Below are 19993 nucleotides of genomic sequence, written 5' to 3'. Positions count from 1 at the left end.
CAGCTATGGTGTAATTGCATTGTTCTATCCCCTCCTCCGCTAGGGAGCAGCATAGAAAGTCTCAGTGAGGGGATATAGCATGCAATTATTCAAAAACGTGTACAAAATAATAGAAACTCTAGATTAATGCTTTCTCTCACTCCAAAATCTAAAAACAGATTATAACCCATGTGGATGTCAAACAAGAAATATGGAGGTCCCTGGTGTCTCAGCATGTTAAGGATCCAGTTTTGTCACTGCTTTGGCTCTGGTTACAGCTATGGTATATGTTCAAACTGTGGCCCATGAACTTCCACATGCTGTGGGTGTGGCAAAAAAAAAATAAATAAATACACTCCAAAACAGCATGCAATTAACTGGACTATAAAATGATTTGAGGAAAACCCACTTTCCCTATATTGGGGGCAAACATCAGTACTGGAAAGCCCTCATGATTGGTTAATGAGGAAAAAAAAAAAGTGAAATATGGGGCGAATGAACAGCCTCAGAAACTTAAGGCAGTAAAAGGACATATGAAAAAAGGATACTCAGAGTTCCTGTTGTGACTCAGGGGTTAAGAATTGGACATAAGTGTCAGTGACAATGCCTCAATCAGTGGGTAAGGATCTGGAGTTTTGGCAAGCTGTGGCCTAAGTCCCAGATGCAGTTTGGATCTGGTACTTTTGTGGCTGCAGCTCCAATTCCACTCCTAGCCCGGAAATTTCCATATGCCATGGGTGCGGCCCTAAAAAGAAAAACAAACTTATATATGTATATATTTTTTCCCCCAAAAAAACAGTTCCAAAGAATAACAAAATAAATTAATCTTGGCAATAATGAAAGAAAAATTGAAAGGAAACTGAAATTTAAAACATTTGGCTGAAATGAGAACTCTAAACACATACACAAGAGAGTAATCAAGAACTTAATAGGATACTAGATGCAACTTTACGCCACTCTTTTTTTTTTTTTTTTTGGTCTTTTTGCTATTTCTTGGGCCGCTCCCGTGGCATATGGAGGTTCCCAGGCTAGGGGTCGAATATGGAACTGTAGCCACTGGCCTATGCCAGAGCCACAGCAACGCGGGATCTGAGCCGCGCCTGCAACCTACACCACAGCTCACAGCAACGCCGGATCGTTAACCCACTGAGCAAGGGCAGGGATCGAACCCGCAACCTCATGGTTCCTAGTCGGATTCGTTAACCACTGAGCCACGATGGGAACTCCAATTTCTTTTTCTTTTTTTTTATGCCACTCTTTGACAGTCCAATAGGAAAGATGATTTACAGATATATATTAACAAAATTTAGAGGTAGAAACTTAAAAAGGGTAATGATTGAATAAATAAAAATGTTGCTAAAGATTCATCCCTCTCAATTCCCTCTGCCCTTCAAAATGGATCAGGCCCAGTTATTTTTACTCTTCAAATAATTCCCACATTATTCAAACTTTTCCGGAGTAATAAAAGAAAAAAAAAAAAACTCTCCAAATACACTTTGCAAAGCAGGCAAAAACGTTATTAGGAAATTTAATCTAGTTTTTGTGGGTTTTTTTTTTGTTTTTTGTTTTTGCTTTTTGCTTTTTAGGGCTGCAACCATGGCATATGGAGGTTCCCAGGATAGAGGCTGAATCAGAGCTACAGCTGCCGGCCTACACCACAGCCACAGCAACACAAGATCCAAGCCACATCTATACCACAGCTCACGGCAATGCCAGATGCTTAACCCACTGAGTGAGGCCAGGGATTAAACCCGCAACCTCATGGTTACTAGTTGGATTTATTTCTACTGCTCTACAACTGGAGCTCCTAGTTCTGCACTTAAAAAAAAAAAAAAATCATGGAGCTCCTTGGTGGCCTAGTGGGTTAAGGATCCAGCATTGTTACTATGGTGGCTTGGGTCACTACTGTGGTGCCAGTTTGATCACTGGCCAGTGAACTTCCTCCTGACACATGTGTGGCAAAAAAATTAAATAAATAAATAAAAATCACCATGAACAAATTGATTTTATTCCAGGAGTGCAAGGAAATTTCAATTATTTAGAAACTTGCTCCCCTCTCCCAATTGATAAAAGAATAAAGGACATGACCTATAAAATTACACTAACATATACAACAAAAACAACACAGAACTTAAAAACCATCAATAAAAACTCAAAATATAAAACAAAAATAATTGCTATAGGGTATAGTATGTGCACTGTTTTAAGTACGTTATCCTTATGAATTACTTTTACCCTCACAACCCTGAGGTAGATGCATTTTACATATAGAACTGGACACAGGAAAACTAAATGACGTACCCAACATCACACACCTAAGGAAGTAGAAGGGTAAGAATTTCAACCTAGAGTACCAGACACAAAAATCTCTAACTACTATACTATATTACTTCTTCTAAAAAAAAGGAATAGAAGGAAACTTCCTAAACCCAATAGAAAATTTATCAGAAACCAACACTGAAGTACTGATTCAGAAGTACATGTAGAAATATCAGTGAGGGCTTTGTATACAATATCCTATGATGAGATGATGCCACTTCCAGCTTCAGATGCTTCTGGTCTGGTGGGAGCAGGTGGGGGGAGACTGTGTCCAATTCAAGGATGGTTCAATTAGATAAGTCTTTAAAAGGTGTTTATTAAACAACTAGCATATGAAAATTATTATCTATATACTAAACAGATACTATGCCCAACTTCAAAAAGCCTACAATAAGTTGGCATGATCATATATACATGTTCATTAAATTGAGAGCAATTTAACAATGGCTGCACATTGTAGTACCAGCTAACTCAAAGCACTGAGGTGAAATAAATAAAAGGCGAATCGGAACGAAGCATTTGAAGAAGCCCTTCAAGGTGAGGTGGATCTGGAAGTTTCAGAGATGATTAGCAAAAGAAAAGGAAAAAGATTTTCTAGATCAGGAAGATAAGTGATGAGAGACTACATTAGATATTTAAATAGACGAATTGAGTTCCCTTGTGGCTCAGCAGGTTAAGGATCTGGCACATCGTCACTGCTATGGCACAGGTTCGATCTGTGGCCCAGGAACTTCATGACATGGATGTGGCCCAAGAAAAACCACCCCCCAAAAAATTAGATAAAAAATAAAAATATAATAGCCAGAGCCAAGAGAAAGAATGAATTAGTCTCCCGGACAATGACTTTATATAAATGGTAAAATGGAGGAAGTGGAATAACAATAGGGAAATAGCAGTCCTTGAGAAGCATACATTATGATGGAATGCATAACTAAGAAATGAGATAGGAATTCCTGCTGTGGCACAAATGGGTTAAGAATCCAACTGCAGCAGCTCAGGTCTCAGGTCATTGTGGAGGTGTGGGTTCAATCCCAGCCCTGGCACAGTGGGTTAAAGAATCCGGTGTAGGAGTTCCTATTGTGGTGCAGTGGAAACGAATCTGACTGGTAACCATGAGGTTTGGGGTTCAATCTGTGGCCTCCATCAGTGGGTTAAGAACCCAGTGTTGCCATGAGCTGTGTTGTAGGTCAAAGATGTAGCTTGGACCTGGCATTGCTGTGGCTATGGCATAGGACAGCAGCTGCAGCTCCAATTCGACCCCTAGCCTGGAAACCTCCACATTCCATGGGTGAGCCCCCCCACCCCCCAAAAAAGAGAAAGAGATAATTAATTTTTAAAGTTTTTTTTTTTAAAAAAAAAAAGGAAAGGAAAAAAACCTACAAGCACATGAAATGTGTAATCCTTACTTCTCCAACAGTGGGAAAGAGCTGCACTGTTACCCCCACTCACCCACCTTTGTGGCCCAGCAGAAAGCATTTAGGGATGGTTGACTTTGATTAGTGGTTCCAAGCAGAGACCAGGGTGAGCATAGTTCTTATAAAGAAACCTTAACTCAAAGTTCCTTACTCTTTGTCTGGGAGAATTATGCCCTAAGAAATGGATCGAGCCAGCCCTGAGTGCTTCTCTCCAGTGTGAGTTCGCTGGTGGTGATTGAAAGTGGAACGCTGACTGAAGGCCTTCCCACACTCAATACACTCATAGGGTTTCTCTCCAGTGTGAACTCTCTGGTGCACAATGAGTTGTGAGCTGTCACTAAAAGCTTTCTCACAATCTTTGCATTTATAGGGTTTTTCTCCAGTATGGGTTCTCTGATGTACCATAAGACTGGAGCTGTAACTGAAGACCTTCCCACATTCATTACATTCATAAGGTTTCTCACCAGTGTGAATTCTCTGGTGAATAATGAGGTGTGAGTTTTGATTGAAGGACTTTCCACACTCTTTGCATTTATAGGGCTTTTCACCTGTGTGAAGTCTCTGGTGTCGAATGAGACATTTACTCAGACTGAATGCCTTGCCACACTCATTACATTCAAAAGGTTTCTCTCCAGTATGAATTCGCTCATGATCAACAAGTTGAGAGTTCTGATTGAAGGCTTTCCCACACTCACTGCATTTGTATGGTTTTTCCCCAGTGTGGAGGCTCTGATGTCGATTAAGACATTTACTCCGACTGAAGGCCTTGCCACATTCATTACACTCATAAGGTTTCTCCCCAGTGTGGATCCTCTGATGGTCAATAAGATTTCTGTTGGAACAGAAAGCTTTCCCACACTCATTGCACTTGTAAGGTTTCTCTCCAGTGTGAAGGACCTGATGGCGGACAAGGCTTTTACTCCGAATGAAGGCCTCCCCACACTCACTGCATTCATATGGTTTTTCCCCAGTATGGGTTCTCTGATGGTCAATAAGTTGGGAACTTTGAGTGAAAGCTTTTGCACATTCGTTACATTTATACGGTTTCTCCCCACTGTGGAGTCTCTGGTGTTGAATGAGATGGGAGCTATGGCGATAGGTCTTTCCACAATCACTACATTCATAGGGCTTTTCCCCTGTGTGGATTCTGAGATGGACGATGAGCTGAGAGGTCTGCCTGAAGGTCTTACCACACTCAGTACATTCATAGGGTTTCTCCCCAGTGTGGATTCTCTGATGCCCAATGAGGTGTGAACTACGATTAAAAGCTTTGCCACACTCATCACATTGATAGAATTTCTGTCCCTTTAGAACTCCTTGATGTCCTACAGGACTGGGGGATAGATCTGGATGTTCTCCAAGATCCTTATATTCAGCACATCCATCTTCAGTGCATTTATTTTTATCCTCCTGTGTTATTTCCAAGAGATCACTTTCCAGTCTGCTCCCTTCTTCATCTGAGGGCTGAGCTCCGAGCTTCTCTAAAGCCTCTTCATAGGCGTCTCCAGCGACTGGTCCTCCAGGAATCACTTCATAGAGAACTCCTGAGGTCCTATCAGATGCCTCTGATTCTTTAGAGCTTTCCTGCTTTGGAGGCAAGTCTGAACACTCCATCCCGTTCTCACCTGCTGCCAAAAGAAAGAAGAAAACAAGGGTTACACATTTCTTGTCCATGCCTATGTACAAACAAACAAACAAAAAAACAAAACAAACAAACAAAAAACCTTCATATTACAGGTAAGGAATGAAGAGAAACACTGAAAACAAGAGAGAAAATGTGAAACAGCTCAAATTTTTCTTCATGGACAGAAAAACAAAGAAAGAATCCTGTTCAGTGGATAGGGTGGAAGAAGAGCTATCAGAAGAGAGTCCAGTGAGCAGAGCAATAAGAAGGCAAGAGATCAGACTGGAAAGCATGATGCGATCTTCCAGAAGTCACTTCGATGTGATATATCCTTAGTAAAATGAATTATAAGGTCCTTTCTAACCATAACACTGTATAGCTCTCACCAAAGATGTTAGGGAGAGAGAATGGTGCCAATGATCTCAAATCAAATATAAAACAGTGTAAGTAAAAGAGAGTTGAAGGGAAATTTTTATTATGAGGGTGTTATTAGGAAAAAATGTGCAAAAAGGAGTGATTCTGGTATAACAGGACAGTGACAAGATTTGGAGACGCCATGGGTGGAGAAATACTGGGAATAAGTATTAAAGGGGAGAGCATAGCTTTTTTTCTTTTCTTTTCTTTTTAGGGCTGCACCCACAGCATGCAGAGGTTCCCAGGCTAAGGGTCAAATCGAAGCTGTAGCCACTGGCCCACACCACAGCAATGCCAGATCTGAGCCTCATCTGTGACCTATACCACAGCTCACAGGAATGCCAGATCTTTAACCCACTGAGCAAGGCCAGGGATCCACCTAGTGTCCTCATGGATACTAGTCAGATTCATTTCTGCTGAGCCATGATGGGAACTCCAAGGGAGAGAAGAGCTTTAAAAATGGGGAGTTCCTAGTCCCTGGAGCACTGGTAAGTACAGTACTACACTCCTAAATAAATTAAGAATGGAGTTCTTTTTTTTTTTAAGGGCCACACCTGAGGATATAGAAGTTCCCAGGCTAGGGTCAAAATGGAGCCACAGCTGTTGGCCTATGTCACAGCTACAGCAACAAGGTATCTGAGCTGCGTCCGGGACTTACACCATGGCTCGCAGCAGTGCCAGATTCTTAACCCACTGAGTGAGGCCTGGGATAGAATCTGAGTCCTCAGATTCCTTGCCACTGAGCCACAATGGGAATTCTGAGAATGGGAGTTCTTTTGCGGCAAAGCAGTTAAAGGATCTGGTGTTGTCACTGCAGTGGTTTGGATCACTGCTGTGGTGGGGGTTCAGTCCCTGCCCTGGGAGCTTCTGCAAGCCACAGGCTCAGCCAACAAAAAATTTAAGAATGGCATCAATAACTTGAAATATAAATCAAAACATCTCTTTGATATTTGGATGATCAGGAATCATGAAAAATGAGTAATTGAACATTTGCTTCTAAATTTTACAATTGGGGCGGGGGCATGCCCTTGACATGTGGATATTCCTGGGCCAGTAACTGAACCCCTGCCACAGCAGTGACCCAAGCTGTTGAAGTGACAATGCCAGATCCTTAACCCACTGTGCCACAAGACAACTCCTAAATGCCACGATTTTTAAATACAAAAAGTGGGTGAAAGCAGAACAATCATGGTTATAGCATAACACAAAAATGTTGGTTCCTTTCAGAGTTACCACTGTGGTGCAGCAGGTTAAGGATCCAGCATTGTTTCTGTGGCAGTGTGGATTTTGATCCCTAGCTTGGTGCAATAGGTTAAGAATTCGGCATTGCCACAGCTGTGGCACAGGTTCCAGCTGCAGCTTGGATTCAGCCCCTGGCCTGGGAACCTCCGTCTGTCAAGGGTGTGGCCAAAAAATTTTTTTGATTCCTTTCAATGACATCTGCATCAGGGCTATAAACTTTCATAATAATTTAGTGCAAACTGTACATGTCTAAATTCCTGAATTCTAAGCCCATCCTATACAGAGTAGGCTACTTTCTTTTCTTTTCTTTTTTCTTCTTTCTTTTAGGGCCAACCCTGAGGCATACTGAAGTTCCCAGGCTAGGCGTCAAATCAAAGCTAAAGCTGCCAGCCTATACCACAGTCACAGCAACACCAGATCAGAGTCGCATCTGTGACCTGCACCACAGCTCACGGCAACACCGAATCCCTGACCCACTGATCGAGGTCGGGGATCAAACCTAAATCCTCATAGATACTGTTAGATTCATTTCCAATGTGCTACAACAAGTACTCTTGTCCTAGACTTTTCAATCCCAGACAATCAATAAGGAATCATTAAGGCCCTGACAACAGCCCCTTCCAGGATGCAGCCCTGCCCCAGTCTTCTAAAGAGGAAGCTGAGGCAACCAGCTTATCTCATGATGAACAACAGGTGACTGGACCAGCACTGACCATAAGGCCCAAGTGCAGCTTATCTGGAGATTACTCATCAGCCTCTCGGTGGCCTGGGCCAAAGTTCTGTTCAAATAAAGATGATGTTCAATGGCTGATCCACTGTTGGAGTCCCTCCCTATATAAATGCTGAACTGGAAGTAGGACTAATGGACAAAATTAGAAGTTGGAGCCCAAGGAGATATAACATGAGAGAAGTAAGCCATCAGGAATCACAACAAGCAGAATGTGTGAAAGAACTGAAAGTCTAAGAAGGAGCTCTGCAGGGGACAAAAGATTCAGAATGACAGGAATGGGCATTAGTGTGAGGAGAAAACATGCAGGGTGCAGCTGCTTTATGACACTGGTGTAAAAATACTTTGACTTTTGCTACCAGGTTCCCAGGTTCCGACAAAGCTTTGTATCTCAAAGTCTGGTCTTCTTAGTCAATTTCTTTAGAGTTTCCATTCCTTTAGCCTTATTGTAAGTAACTTGGCTCATTACTTACAACTGAGTGGCTTTCTATTCATTCCAATTACAAACTCTAAGCTCAATTAATAATGAAGTAAAGAAAGTGTTAATAACTATTAAAGTGGGTGATGATATAAAGAGGTTCATTAATTATACTCTTCTTTCCACACTGGTTAAGTTTGCATTTTCATTGGAAAAAAAAAAAAAAAAAAAACAACACAAGAAAGGACATTCCCATTGTGGCTCAGCGGTTAACAAACCTGACTAGTATTCATGAGGACATTAGACCCCTAGCTTCGCTCAGTGGGTTGCAATGAGCTGTGGTGTAGGTCTTGGACACGCCTCTGATCTGGCGTTGCTGTGGCCGTGGTATAGGCCAGCAGCTACAGCTCCAATTTGACCCCTAGCCTGAGAACTTCCATATGCCACAGTTATGGCCCTAAAAAGACACACATACACAAAAAAAGAAAAAGAATGTAGCAAAGAAAAGGTAAAAAAGGCAGATTCTAAATCACTGGGAAACAAAATTATTACCCAATGAGGCCAGGCTGTGGCAATTTTCTGGCACAATGTTCCGGTACAGGGCTCTCTGGCTGAGTGCCGGACCTTTCCATTTCTTCTGAGTATAGTCCACAGACAGGAACTCGTACTCTGCAGGTTCCTGGAATGATAAGCTCTGATTGCTCAGGGACATTCCCCGACTGAGTTGCAGAGTCATCAGGAGTACCAAGAGCACTGGATCGGGGCTCTGGTGGTAAAGGGGCACAGGGGAGGGAGGGAAGCTGGGAGGACATATTAAAAGGCCAAGGCCAAGGCCAAGTAGAGTCCACGAATTCAGCAGGCAGGATCAGGTCTGAGGGAAACAGGCATGGAAGCCACAGGAGCACACTCAGGATGGCTAGAGCCCTGGAGATGAGCTCCAGCTATTCCTGGGCCACAGACTTGGGAACTCAGGATGCTCACCTGGGGCCTGACCATCTGAAGCACTGTTGTTGCTGCTTGGTCTCCAAAGTTCCCCCCCTGGGGAAGGGCAGGCACTGAGGAAGCACGCTGAGCTGAGGGGGGAGTAAAGAAAGCTCTGAGTGGGACAGGCCCTGCTCTTGGTGCCAATGAGGTCTGTCTCCCAGTAAGTGGCTTTAGGAGCACCCATGCAGCTCCACACACACTGACCCTCATCCCTGTTCCACAAACGCATCATCCTAAGTGAGCTGGGAATTTTTCCTAGTCAAACAGAACTGGCAGCCCCTTCTAGCACTCTCTCTGCAACTCTTTGAAGGAGCTACACTTCTGACCATGTTCTCTCTCCTGTGGCTTCCCCAGCACCAGCCTGCCTGCCCTCCAACTCACCTCTCTGCCCTTCATTCCCCAGCTCCTTCTCCTCCTTCATCTGCCCTCTCATCACGGACACTGCAGGGGCTCAGGCCACAGAGCTTCCCTCTTTCCTCTCTCAGAGATCTCACGGATCTCATTCTCTAACACTGCTATTAACTTTGCAATTCTCTCCTAGATCCCTATCACAAGCCTCCAGTTGCTTACTGGACAGTTCATTTCTGTGTCCCACAACATTTTGAATTCAGTGTCTATAATGCACGTTTCCTTATTTACCGACTTCTCAAGTTTTCTCAGTGATTCCAAACATTGGCCAAACCCCTCTACTTTCCCTTCCTCGAATCCACAGAGCTCAAGTGCCCAGTAATCTTTCTGAAATACTGTTCCTAATACTTCCCCTGCTCTCCAAGTCTTCCTGGCCTCCACCCAAAGGCCCTGTACAAGCAGACCCTAGGTTCCCAAATAAGAGCTCCTGACTCCACCTCAATGGAGTCCAAGGAACTCCTACTGAGTGAGTCTCTGCTCTGGCACCTTCTACCCCTCACCCTTTAAATCCCCCCCCCATTTTTCACTATCCATCCCACTGTCACTCTTCCATGAACCATCCTCCAGGCACTCCAACCCACAATGATCTTGTGCAGTGATGACATGGCTCAGGTGTGAGGGCATATCAAATGCCTGGGGACAGATATCACTCATAATGCATTGTTATGAGGTCGCTTCTTCTTCCACTTAGGACTGATTCGCTACCAACTAGATAACAAGCTCTTTGAAAGCTCTCTAGTCCCCAACAGTGCCTTTCCCATGAAATGTGCTTGACAAAAGCTTGCTAATTACATGAATGACTGGAAAATAAGGAAAAGGAACAAAGTCACTAGGGAAGGAAGACACAGGACAGGGGAAGAAGGGACTCCAGGGTGGAGGGAGATGGGGAGATGAAGGCAAGGAGTATCCGAGGACAGAAAGGAGAAATGTCTTAAGGCCCAAGCTGGGGAGGTGAGTACCAGAGTGCCTATTGGGGAGGTGGTGTGCCCCTGGGTCACAAGGAGGCTCCAGGTGGGCTCCAGAGGCTGAACCCTCATTGAGGGGTGAGATGGGAGGAGATTCCTCTGTTGCACCCAAGGCTGTCGTCTCTTCCGAATGCATTTCCTGTTCCTGTGCTGGAGCTGAAATCTAGAGATAAGGAAAGAGAACTGGGTCCAAAAGAGCATCCTTGAAGGTACAGAACCCAAAGTCTCTAAGAAACACCCCCCCCAGAGAGGAAGCCAGGGAAAAGCAAAGCCAGAGGGTCCTTCTAGCCCCACCAGTACAGCCAACTGAGGGGAAATGGTCAAAGCAGCACCTGAAGTTTGCAATTTTCCTTGCCATTCCTCTGCTGACCCTCTCGGTAGGAGTTTTAAGACCAGATTATATAACAATTTGCACTCTGTGTCAGTGCTTCAGACATATATTTTCTCATGAAGAATCACCTAGAAACAGGAGCCAGGAGAGTAATTCAGTATACTTCCTAGGGCCTTAGCCTATAGAAGAGACCAAATCAAAGTACCCAAAGAAGTAAATAGTGATAGGTGTGTATACCTGTATGTGCACAAATAATGCTACCGAGGCTGACAGCTGGAGCAGTAATTCCAGAACTGCAGCCAACAGACCTTAGAGAGCTTTTCCAACTTCTCTCAGCAAAGTATCTCCTCTTCAGAGAAGTCATCCCTGACCACACCGATAAAACAAAGACAGTCACTCTCTCTCAAGTTACCCTATATTTTTGATAGTATATCTTAATCTTTTTTTTTTTTTGTCTTTTTAGGGCTGTACTTGAGGCATGTGGAGATTCCCAGGCTAAGGGACAAATTGGAGCTGTAGCTGCTGGCCTACACCACAGCCACAGCAACGCACACCACAGCCACAACAATGTCAGATCTGAGCCACATCTGTGACCTACACCATGGCTCATGGCAACGCAGGATCCTTAACCCACTGAGCGAGGCCAGGGATCAAACCTCACCTCATGGATGCTAGTCAGATTCATTTCCACTAAGCCAGGAACTCTGATAGTATATATTTATACTTTTATTGTCTATTTCTCCCCCAATGAAATATAAGCTTTTCTGAAGGAAAGAACTCCATCTTGATCACTAGCTCCTAGAAGAATGTTTGGCCCAATGGTGATGTTCAATTAATATTTGGTGACTAACTTCCTCTCATATTTTGCAAAGTCAGTTCTCAATATGCACTACCTTCCCCCAAAAATTTATATAAAAAGTCAAGTAAGATCAGATAATACCAATCTTTAGAGACCTTGAGAATACCTCAGAGCACAGCCCTTTGATTTCTAACACTTGCTTGTTATCAAATCAGTTCCTTACAATCTCATGCTCCCTATTTTTTGGCATTTGGAGTAAAAAGCCTAAAACATTATCTAAATAAATCACATTTATAAACTCACTCACTCTGACATGTACATAGCCCACCATATGGTGAAAATAACTTTTCCTTCAACACAGCACACTGGACTTTCCCTATTAGGTTGTATCTGTTGGTAAGCGGGGGCTGGGGGGGGGGCAGGTTCTCCTTGAATGTGTATCTCTCCAGTGAAGTGGTACCGCCAGGAGGCTCCCTGGGGTCTGTGGTTCCCCGGCTCTCCACTGGACAGTTCTTATAAACGGGACTGAGAGCTCTTAAATACAACAGCTGTGGGTACTGGCAGAAGACAGAATTTAACTGCCCTGTGATAACACAACCTTATAATTCAGCAACAATTAACTCCTGACAGAGTTCCTCTTCATTACCTAGGACTCTTAAATGTCTTTTCCTCACAGGCATGAACTTTCACTTCAGCAAGATACAAGGGAAAAGGCAGTAGCTTAGAATCTAGGGAGCTGGAAAAGCCTGGTTCCCACACACATAGAGAAAGGGATCACTTACTAGCTCTGTTATCTAAAACAAGAATTAACCTCTCTGAGATTGCATCCATTATCAAATGGAGATAATGATTACTATTTGCATACCTTGTAAGCCTGCTAGGAGCAGAAATAAAAACAGATATAAAAGCATTTGTAAATTGCATGACCAGCAGCCCAGCAGGGATGATTTTATAACCCTCTCAGGCCCCAATGTACACACACGCACATGCTCACTCTTGCTGAATAGGATGACATTCCTTAATCTCCTCCTGGCAAACTGCTATGAAAAAGTCTGTTTTTTTATTTAATTAAAAAAAAAAAAACAGGAGTTCCCGTCGTGGCGCAGTGGTTAACGAATCCAACTAGGAACCATGAGGTTGCGGGTTCGGTCCCTGCCCTTGCTCAGTGGGTTAATGATCCGGCGTTGCCCTGAGCTGTGGTGTAGGTTGCAGACGCGGCTCGGATCCTGCATTGCTGTGGCTCTGGTGTAGGCCGGTGGCTACAGCTCCAATTTGACCCCTAGCCTGGGAACCTCCATATGCCGCGGGAGCGGCCCAACAAATGGCAAAAGACAAAAAATAAATAAATAAAAAATAAATTAAAAACAAAAACAAAAACATTTTCTTCGAGTTCCTGTTGTGGCACAGCAGAAACGAAACCAACTAGTATTCTTGAGGATTCAGGTTTGATCCCTAGCCTCACTCAGTGGGAAGGGTAAGGGGTATTGCATGATCTGTGGTATAGGTCGAGAACATGGCTTGGATGCTGTGTGTCTATGCTGTGGCAGGCAACTGTAGCTCTGATTCAACCCCTAGCCTGGGAACATCCATCTGGCGAGAGTGCGGCCCTAAAAAGAAAAAAAAACAAAACAAAACATTTTCTGAGTGTAGGCTGGGCAAGATATAGTCCTGTTTTCAAGTTTTCATATCAGAAAACTTAAACTGATGACAGAGGCAGAGTAAGAAATGGAGTCCAAAGACCCCATCCCTAGGCTAGAGCCTTGAGGGGTCAGTTGCGCCCTTTCTTGGGCTTGTGACTCACCTTTTTCTGAGGCTCCCTGGATAAAGGACAGTTTTAATGATGGGAACATTCTGCTCTCCATAAGCAAACGAAGGTGGGATATAGTGAAATTTTCCTTCTACCCTCCTCAGTAAATGGCACTCAAAACATTTTCTCAACCACTTGTCTTTGCCTATGATTGGGCCTGGTTGCTCTCTAGACCCTGCTGATGGTTGAGTTATTCCTTTGTTTACTTGTTTACACAGTTGGCAATGGACTTGATACAGTAAAACAGGCACTGGCTAGTACCCTCAGAAAAGAGTCTAGTTCTAGAACTCTAATCAATTGGAATTGATTCCCCAGGCACAGATACGCAATCATTTTTTTAAAAAGCACTGAAGAGTTCCCATTGTGTCTCAGCAGTAATGAACCCAACTAATATCCATAAGGATGCAGGTTCAATCCCTGGCCCCACTCAGTGGGTTAAGGATCTGGTATTGCTTTGAGCTCTGGTGTAAGCTGGCAGCTACAACTCCGATTTGGTCCATAGCCTTGGAATTTTTTTTTTTTTTTTTGGTCTTTTGTCTTTTTAGGGCTGCACCCACAGCATATGGAGGTTCCCAGGCTAGGAGTCTAATCAGAGCTGCTGCCGCTGGCCTAGGCCAGAGCCACAGCAACGTGGGATCCGAGCCGCCTCTGCAACCTATACCACAGCTCATGGCAACGCCGGATCGTTAACCCACTGAGCAAGGGCAGGGATCGAACCCGCAACCTCATGGTTCCTAGTCGGATTCGTTAACCACTGCGCCACGACAGGAACTCCGCCTTGGAATTTCTATATGCAATGGGTGCAGTCTCCAAAAGACAAAAAATAAAATAAAAAATAAGAAACAAATAAAATAAAATAAAAAATAAAAAGCACTGAATAGGAGCTCCCGATGTGGCATAATGGGATTGGTGGCATCTTGGGAGCGCTGGGGTGCAGGTTCAATCCCTGGCCCAGCACAGTGGGTTAAGGATCTGGTGTTGCAACAGCTGTGGCTTAGGTCTTGACTGTGGCTCGGATCTGTTCTCTAGCCCAGGAGTTCCATACGCCTCAGGGCAACCTAAAACGAAAAATAAAATAAAATAAAATGCACTGAATAAAATGATGTGCTGGGTGCTCAGGAAATTTCACATACTGGTTTTCCCTAGTAAAGCACAAAGGAGTTAAATAGAGGGGACCGTAACGCGTCCTGCTCAGTTACAAGGGAGCACTTAGAGAATTATCAGGAAGAACTGCCTCATCCACAATGTGATGGTCTTGTGGTGTCAATTTAATTCTAATCTAGCTAGGTGCTATCATAGTATTGTGTACAAGTGATTAAAATCCAAATCAGTTTGCTTTAAGTACAGGAGGTAATCCTAATAATCTGGATGGGCCCGATTCATTCAGTTTCATTCAGTTTAAGGCTGTGGCAAAGGTCACAACTATGGCTTGGATTCGATCCCTGGCCCAGGAACTTCCATATAGCTCAGGTGTAGCCAAAGGAAAAAAAAAAAAGAAAGAAAAGAAATTCTGCCTGTGGACAGCAGCTTCAGCCTGTAACTGAGAGCACTAGCCTGCCCTATCTGATGGCCTGCCTTACAAATTTCTGACTTGACTTGGCATCTCCCATATTCACATGTCACTTTCTAGCAATATATATATAATTTCCTATTGGTTTTGCTTACCTGGCTGAACCCTGAGTGATACACATGGTCACCACGCTAATTAGCTCTGTGATCCTGGAAGCCAGATTAATGATTGTTACCACACCACTGAATCTCCAATTTTTCCTCTAATTTGAGTTTCACTGGCTTAAAATTTGAGAGAACTCCAGAAAGTTGGGAAAATCAAAATTAGAATTAAAAGAAGCAAAAAAGATCCTAGTTGGGTTTAGAAAGCTAGAAGAAGAACAAATGACAACAAGGCCCAGAAATGTCACCTCTCATAAGGAACCCAAAAGGTAGGAAAAGAGCTCACTGACTCTGATAAGCCCAAGGAAGTGAGTAATGACAACTTCTCAAATAAGGGCCCATGTTAACAGCACAGCTGAAGGGTTACCTCTCCCTGCCATGCTCCCTCATCTAACCAGTGTGCAGTTCCTCTGCCTGTCATGAGTGCTGTATGGATCTCCAGGTTGAAGCTGGGTTCATGGCATTGTATTTCACAAAGCAATTCACAGAGCTTGGCTGGGATTTGAATTTTTGTTTAAGGCTGGGAGTACAAAATTCCTTTCCCTTTACAGATGGAAATGGCTCAGGAATCCTAAAGGTAAACCCAACCTAGAGCCTCGGCAATGGAGAATGCCTATTCTCAGGCTACCCCAAGAGGCAGAGGATGGTTCCAGATGCCATTCTAGACTCAACTGCTCACCTGTCCTGGTCCACTGACATGTCTCTGGAAATCCTCCACCACAGCCACGGCCTCCTCACCACTCTCAGGGTGATGCAGCTGCACCCAGGTCCGGAGCTCCCCTGGCAGGATGCTCAGGAACTGCTCCAGCACCAGCAGCTCCAGGATCTGCTCCTTGGTGTGTACTTCTGGCATCAGCCACCAGCGGCAGAGCTCCCGGAGCCGGCTCAGTGCCTCCTGCGGCCCAGACATTTCATGATAACATAACTGCCTGAAGTGTAGCCTGAAAATTTCACAGACGGGAGGATGATGCTTCTGGAGACTGCAGCCCTGCCCCCAAGTCTGGCTCGCTGGCTCCTGCTTCACCAACAGGTGCCCCTCTTGCTTCTGGAGACCAGCACCCCTGGGGATGAGGCCTAAAGTTCCTCTGCCTTGGGCTGCCATTGTGACACCCGAGAGAAGCTTGTTTCTGATGCAATTTGTCTGATTAAAATGACAGTCTGTAATTCAGGTCCCAGAAGTTGTTTTCAAAGTTGGGGATGTGGGGGTGATGAAAGTCGTCACCTACAGAAACATCAAAAGAGAAATCAGAGTCCCCAGAGTGTTCAGCCCCACGCTGACGGCAGACCCTCTGCAGTTAAAAAGCAAAGCGCTGGAGGGTGAGGAGAGCAAAACCAGGGCAGTCTTTTTAAGCATCTCTCCAAGTGACTTCCTTAAGTTTCATTGGCTCCTATCACCAACAGGGTAAAACCCAAATGTCTATGCCTAGCATTCAGCCCTTCACAACCTGGTCCCAGGCCTCTGTGCTAGCTACCCCCGTTACCACTTTCTCCAAGTACCCAGACTAGAAAGACAGCAATGATCTCCAAATGGAGGATATGCAAGCTAATCCAAAAAGTACATAAGAAAATGGAGTTCCCGTCGTGGCGCAGTGGTTAACGAATCTGACTAGGAACCATGAGGTTGCGGGTTCGGTCCCTGCCCTTGCTCAGTGGGTTAACGATCCGGCGTTGCCGTGAGCTGTGGTGTAGGTTGCAGACGCGGCTCGGATCCCGCGTTGCTGTGGCTCTGGCGTAGACCGGTGGCTACAGCTTCGATTCAACCCCTAGCCTGGGAACCTCCATATGCCGCGGGAGCGGCCCAAGAAATAGCAACAACAACAACAAAAGACAAAAAAAAAAAAAAAAAAAGAAAATACTACATTGTTCTTTAACTACTTAGTGGATGTTTTATAATGCACACTGAAATCTGTACAACAGTATCTATCTTTAATTTACAAATACACCTATGTTGGGAATGTCCACTCCAAACTCTTCTACTCTTCTCTTTCATGACATAGATGCAAAATAAGTTTTGGGACTAAAGCTCTGGAGACACAGCTAGAAGCCACATATATTCTTTCTCTGCTTGGATTTTTCTTCTTCTGAAACTTGTGATAAACTTATTGATCTGGTAAGCTCTAGAACAAATGCCATTTTCTCTTGAAGGCATTCCTAATTGCCCCATGCAAGAAGGGTAGCTGGTAGTCTCCCTCTCTGTATCTCTTACTATAACACCATATTTTTAACTAGTTTGTGCACAACTCACCACTCACATCCATCCAAATGGATGGCCACAAAAGGAAAGGAAACTAACAGGAGTTAGAAATGCCAGACTCTCCTCTACTCAACGCATCTCCTCTAGAAAGCCTTTCGGATCTCTCCAGGCTTAAGTGTGGCTACTGACTCAGTGAACCCACAGTATTTTTTCATTCAAAACTCTGCTGGGGCACTTCTTACACTGTGTTAGTGATTTATACAACTGTCGCCCCGCTTTCTGGGAGAATTCACAGGTCAGAGCTGGTTCTTTTTTTTTTTTTTTTTGTCTTTTTTTTTTGTTGTTGTTGTTATTGTTGTTGTTGTTGCTATTTCTTGGGCCGCTCCAGCGGCATACGGAGGTTCCCAGGCCAGGGGCCGAATCAGAGCTGCAGCCACCGGCCTACGCCAGAGCCACAGCAACGCGGGAACCTAGCCGCGTCTGCAACCTACACCACAGCTCACGGCAACGCCGGATCATCAACCCACTGAGCAAGGGCAGGGACCGAACCCGCAACCTCACGGTTCCTAGTCGGATTCGCCAACCACTGCGCCACGACGGGAACTCCAGAGCTGGTTCTCAGTAATCTTTGTACATGTGTGTGTACTTGACATAGAGAGGCACACATCTAGGAAGCAAATGAATGCAGTTCATTTAGCTGACAGTGCAGTTACGCTTGCGGGGGGTACCGGAGGAGGGGCGATTTTTATCCAGTTTACATACTTTGAAACTCTGAGAATCATCAGCACCTTAGTGGTAACTAAATCAACTGTTCCATACTTCCAATTCACCATGCATCTTTGCAGCCTGGGCAAGCCACTACTCTGCAGGCCTCAATGTCTTAAAATTTGTGAACTTTGCTATGCGAGAACATATAAAGTTCAGGCCATTTTCCTATTTCCCTTACTGCTCCGAATGCTCAGTCCCTTATCTCATCTGCATTTTCATACTTCACGTTTGAAATTCCGACTGGGTCTGACCCACTTCTGACGCTTTGTTCTGTCTCCGAGCGCAAGGCTGGGAAAAAAAACCTATCTACATTTCGCGTTCAACCAGGCTTCCGCGGCGGCGCTCACCTGGCCACGTCTGCCCTGTGCATCGCTGTACCCGCAGGTGCCGGGCTCCGTGCCAGGCACGGCTGGTCAGGAAACTGGGACAAAGAGGCGGCTCTAAATCTGGCTGCTTCTGAGAGTCACGGGAACCGCGCAGCCGGCGGAGACCAGGGTACATCAGGGGGCGTCACCGACCTGGGTTGTGGGTGGCCTAGAGGCTCCGACCCAGTGGCCCTGGCCCCCAAAGCACCTCCCTCCTCGCCCCGTGTCCGCTCACCGGGGCACAGAAGCGGCAAGCCCTAGACACCTAGGAGAGCCAGCGGCCCGCACAAGCGAAAACAATGGCCGAGCCGGAAGCGAGAGAGGTCCCACTTCCGGCCTCACCAGGATCCCGGAAGTCTCCGTCTCTAAGGTGGGCGCGTGCGCCCCCGCACCTGGAGAGGCCGCTGCCCCTTGAGCGTATTGACTACCCTCACCCAACCGAGCTGGGGCAGGGCAAGGGCAGTAAGGGCCCGGCCTGATTAGTGTGCACGTGCTTTTCTTAGGCTATTTAAGGTCTGGGCGACCGTCATGCACCCAAAGTCTACCCTTTCCCCTCCTGACCTTTGGAAAGATACCTAGTCTCTGAGCCTGTTTTTTTGATCTGAAAAAGGCAGAGCCCAGTGTATGCCTCCCAGGGCTGTGAGCATTGAGATATACTGACCGTAATTATTATACTGTATGTGATGCCCAGGGCATTTTTCACCCAGTATGAGTGGTTTTTAGTTTGTATGTGGAAGTTCCCAGGCCAGGAATGGAAGCCACAGCAATGACAACCCAGATTCTTAACCCACTGAGCCACCGGGGAACTCCCCAACATATCTTAATGAAAGGAGCAAGTTATCTCCGTCTTATTGATGAAGAAAAGAGCACAGAGATTATGATGTTTCAGCCCATGGATGTGGTTAATCTTTCCTAAAACAGAACCGCACTCTGGTGTCCAAGCAGAGGTCTTGTAGGGGTGTGGAAAAGGGAATAGGGAGCTTGACAAGAGCAAAGTTATCTTGCTGCCCAACCATCCATCTTGGTGAACTTAAGATGACCCATACAAGGGCTCTGAGAAAAACAAAGTCATTAGAACTTGAGAAACTCTGGGCCCCAACTGTTCTCAAGATATTTGAAATAGCTAGATTGTACTTGAGGTTAATCATTAAAATAACAACATAAGACATTCTGTACAGCTATACATCTTTCTGTATCCTGCATGTAACTAAAGGTTAAGGTAGCATGTTAGACATGTAAGCAAGCACTATTAATGTATTTCCCCCTTTCAGTTTGGGGTCCATGATTGGGAAGCCATTCCCCATGGACCCACTGGTGTAATAAAGCTATTCTCCATCTTCCTCGAGTGTCCTCTGAGGTGATTTCTGGGAATTCTACAACAGCCCCCTAATTTAACCAAGTGGGACCCTGTGAAGCCTTCCCAGAATAGACCCCCCCATCCATGTCCTCTATCTGCCTTTTGTCTGTATGAAATCTTTAGCCAAAGAATAAATTTAACCAGAGAAATGAGAAAATGCAGAAAGGAAAACATTTAAGCTAGACAATAATAATAAATAAATAATA

At 44.9% G+C, this 19993-nt stretch overlaps 1 protein-coding gene across 11 annotated transcripts; it reads right to left on the bottom strand.

Moving 5' to 3' along the window:
- ZKSCAN7 (zinc finger with KRAB and SCAN domains 7) lies at nt 1213-18763 on the bottom strand. 11 transcript variants are annotated; one of them, XM_021071731.1, is made up of 7 exons: nt 18413-18759; nt 15783-16325; nt 10828-10954; nt 10490-10658; nt 9120-9211; nt 8691-8817; nt 1213-5341 (listed from the first exon to the last, which is right to left on the bottom strand). In XM_021071731.1, exons 4-7 carry the CDS (start codon nt 10629-10631, stop codon nt 3888-3890), a joined length of 1815 nt encoding a protein of 604 aa, XP_020927390.1. In that variant the 5' UTR covers nt 10632-10658; nt 10828-10954; nt 15783-16325; nt 18413-18759; the 3' UTR covers nt 1213-3887. The 11 variants fall into 11 exon arrangements, with proteins under 11 accessions (XP_020927390.1, XP_013845536.2, XP_003483204.2 ...); XM_013990082.2 differs by lacking the exon at nt 10828-10954 and having other exon boundaries at nt 18666-18763; XM_003483156.4 differs by lacking the exon at nt 10828-10954.

This window comes from Sus scrofa, chromosome 13, assembly GCF_000003025.6.
Source record: "Sus scrofa isolate TJ Tabasco breed Duroc chromosome 13, Sscrofa11.1, whole genome shotgun sequence".
Taxonomy (NCBI): Eukaryota; Metazoa; Chordata; class Mammalia; order Artiodactyla; family Suidae; genus Sus; species Sus scrofa.
The sequence above is the reverse complement of the archived record's forward strand: the minus strand, read 5'-3'. Positions and strand labels throughout refer to the sequence as shown.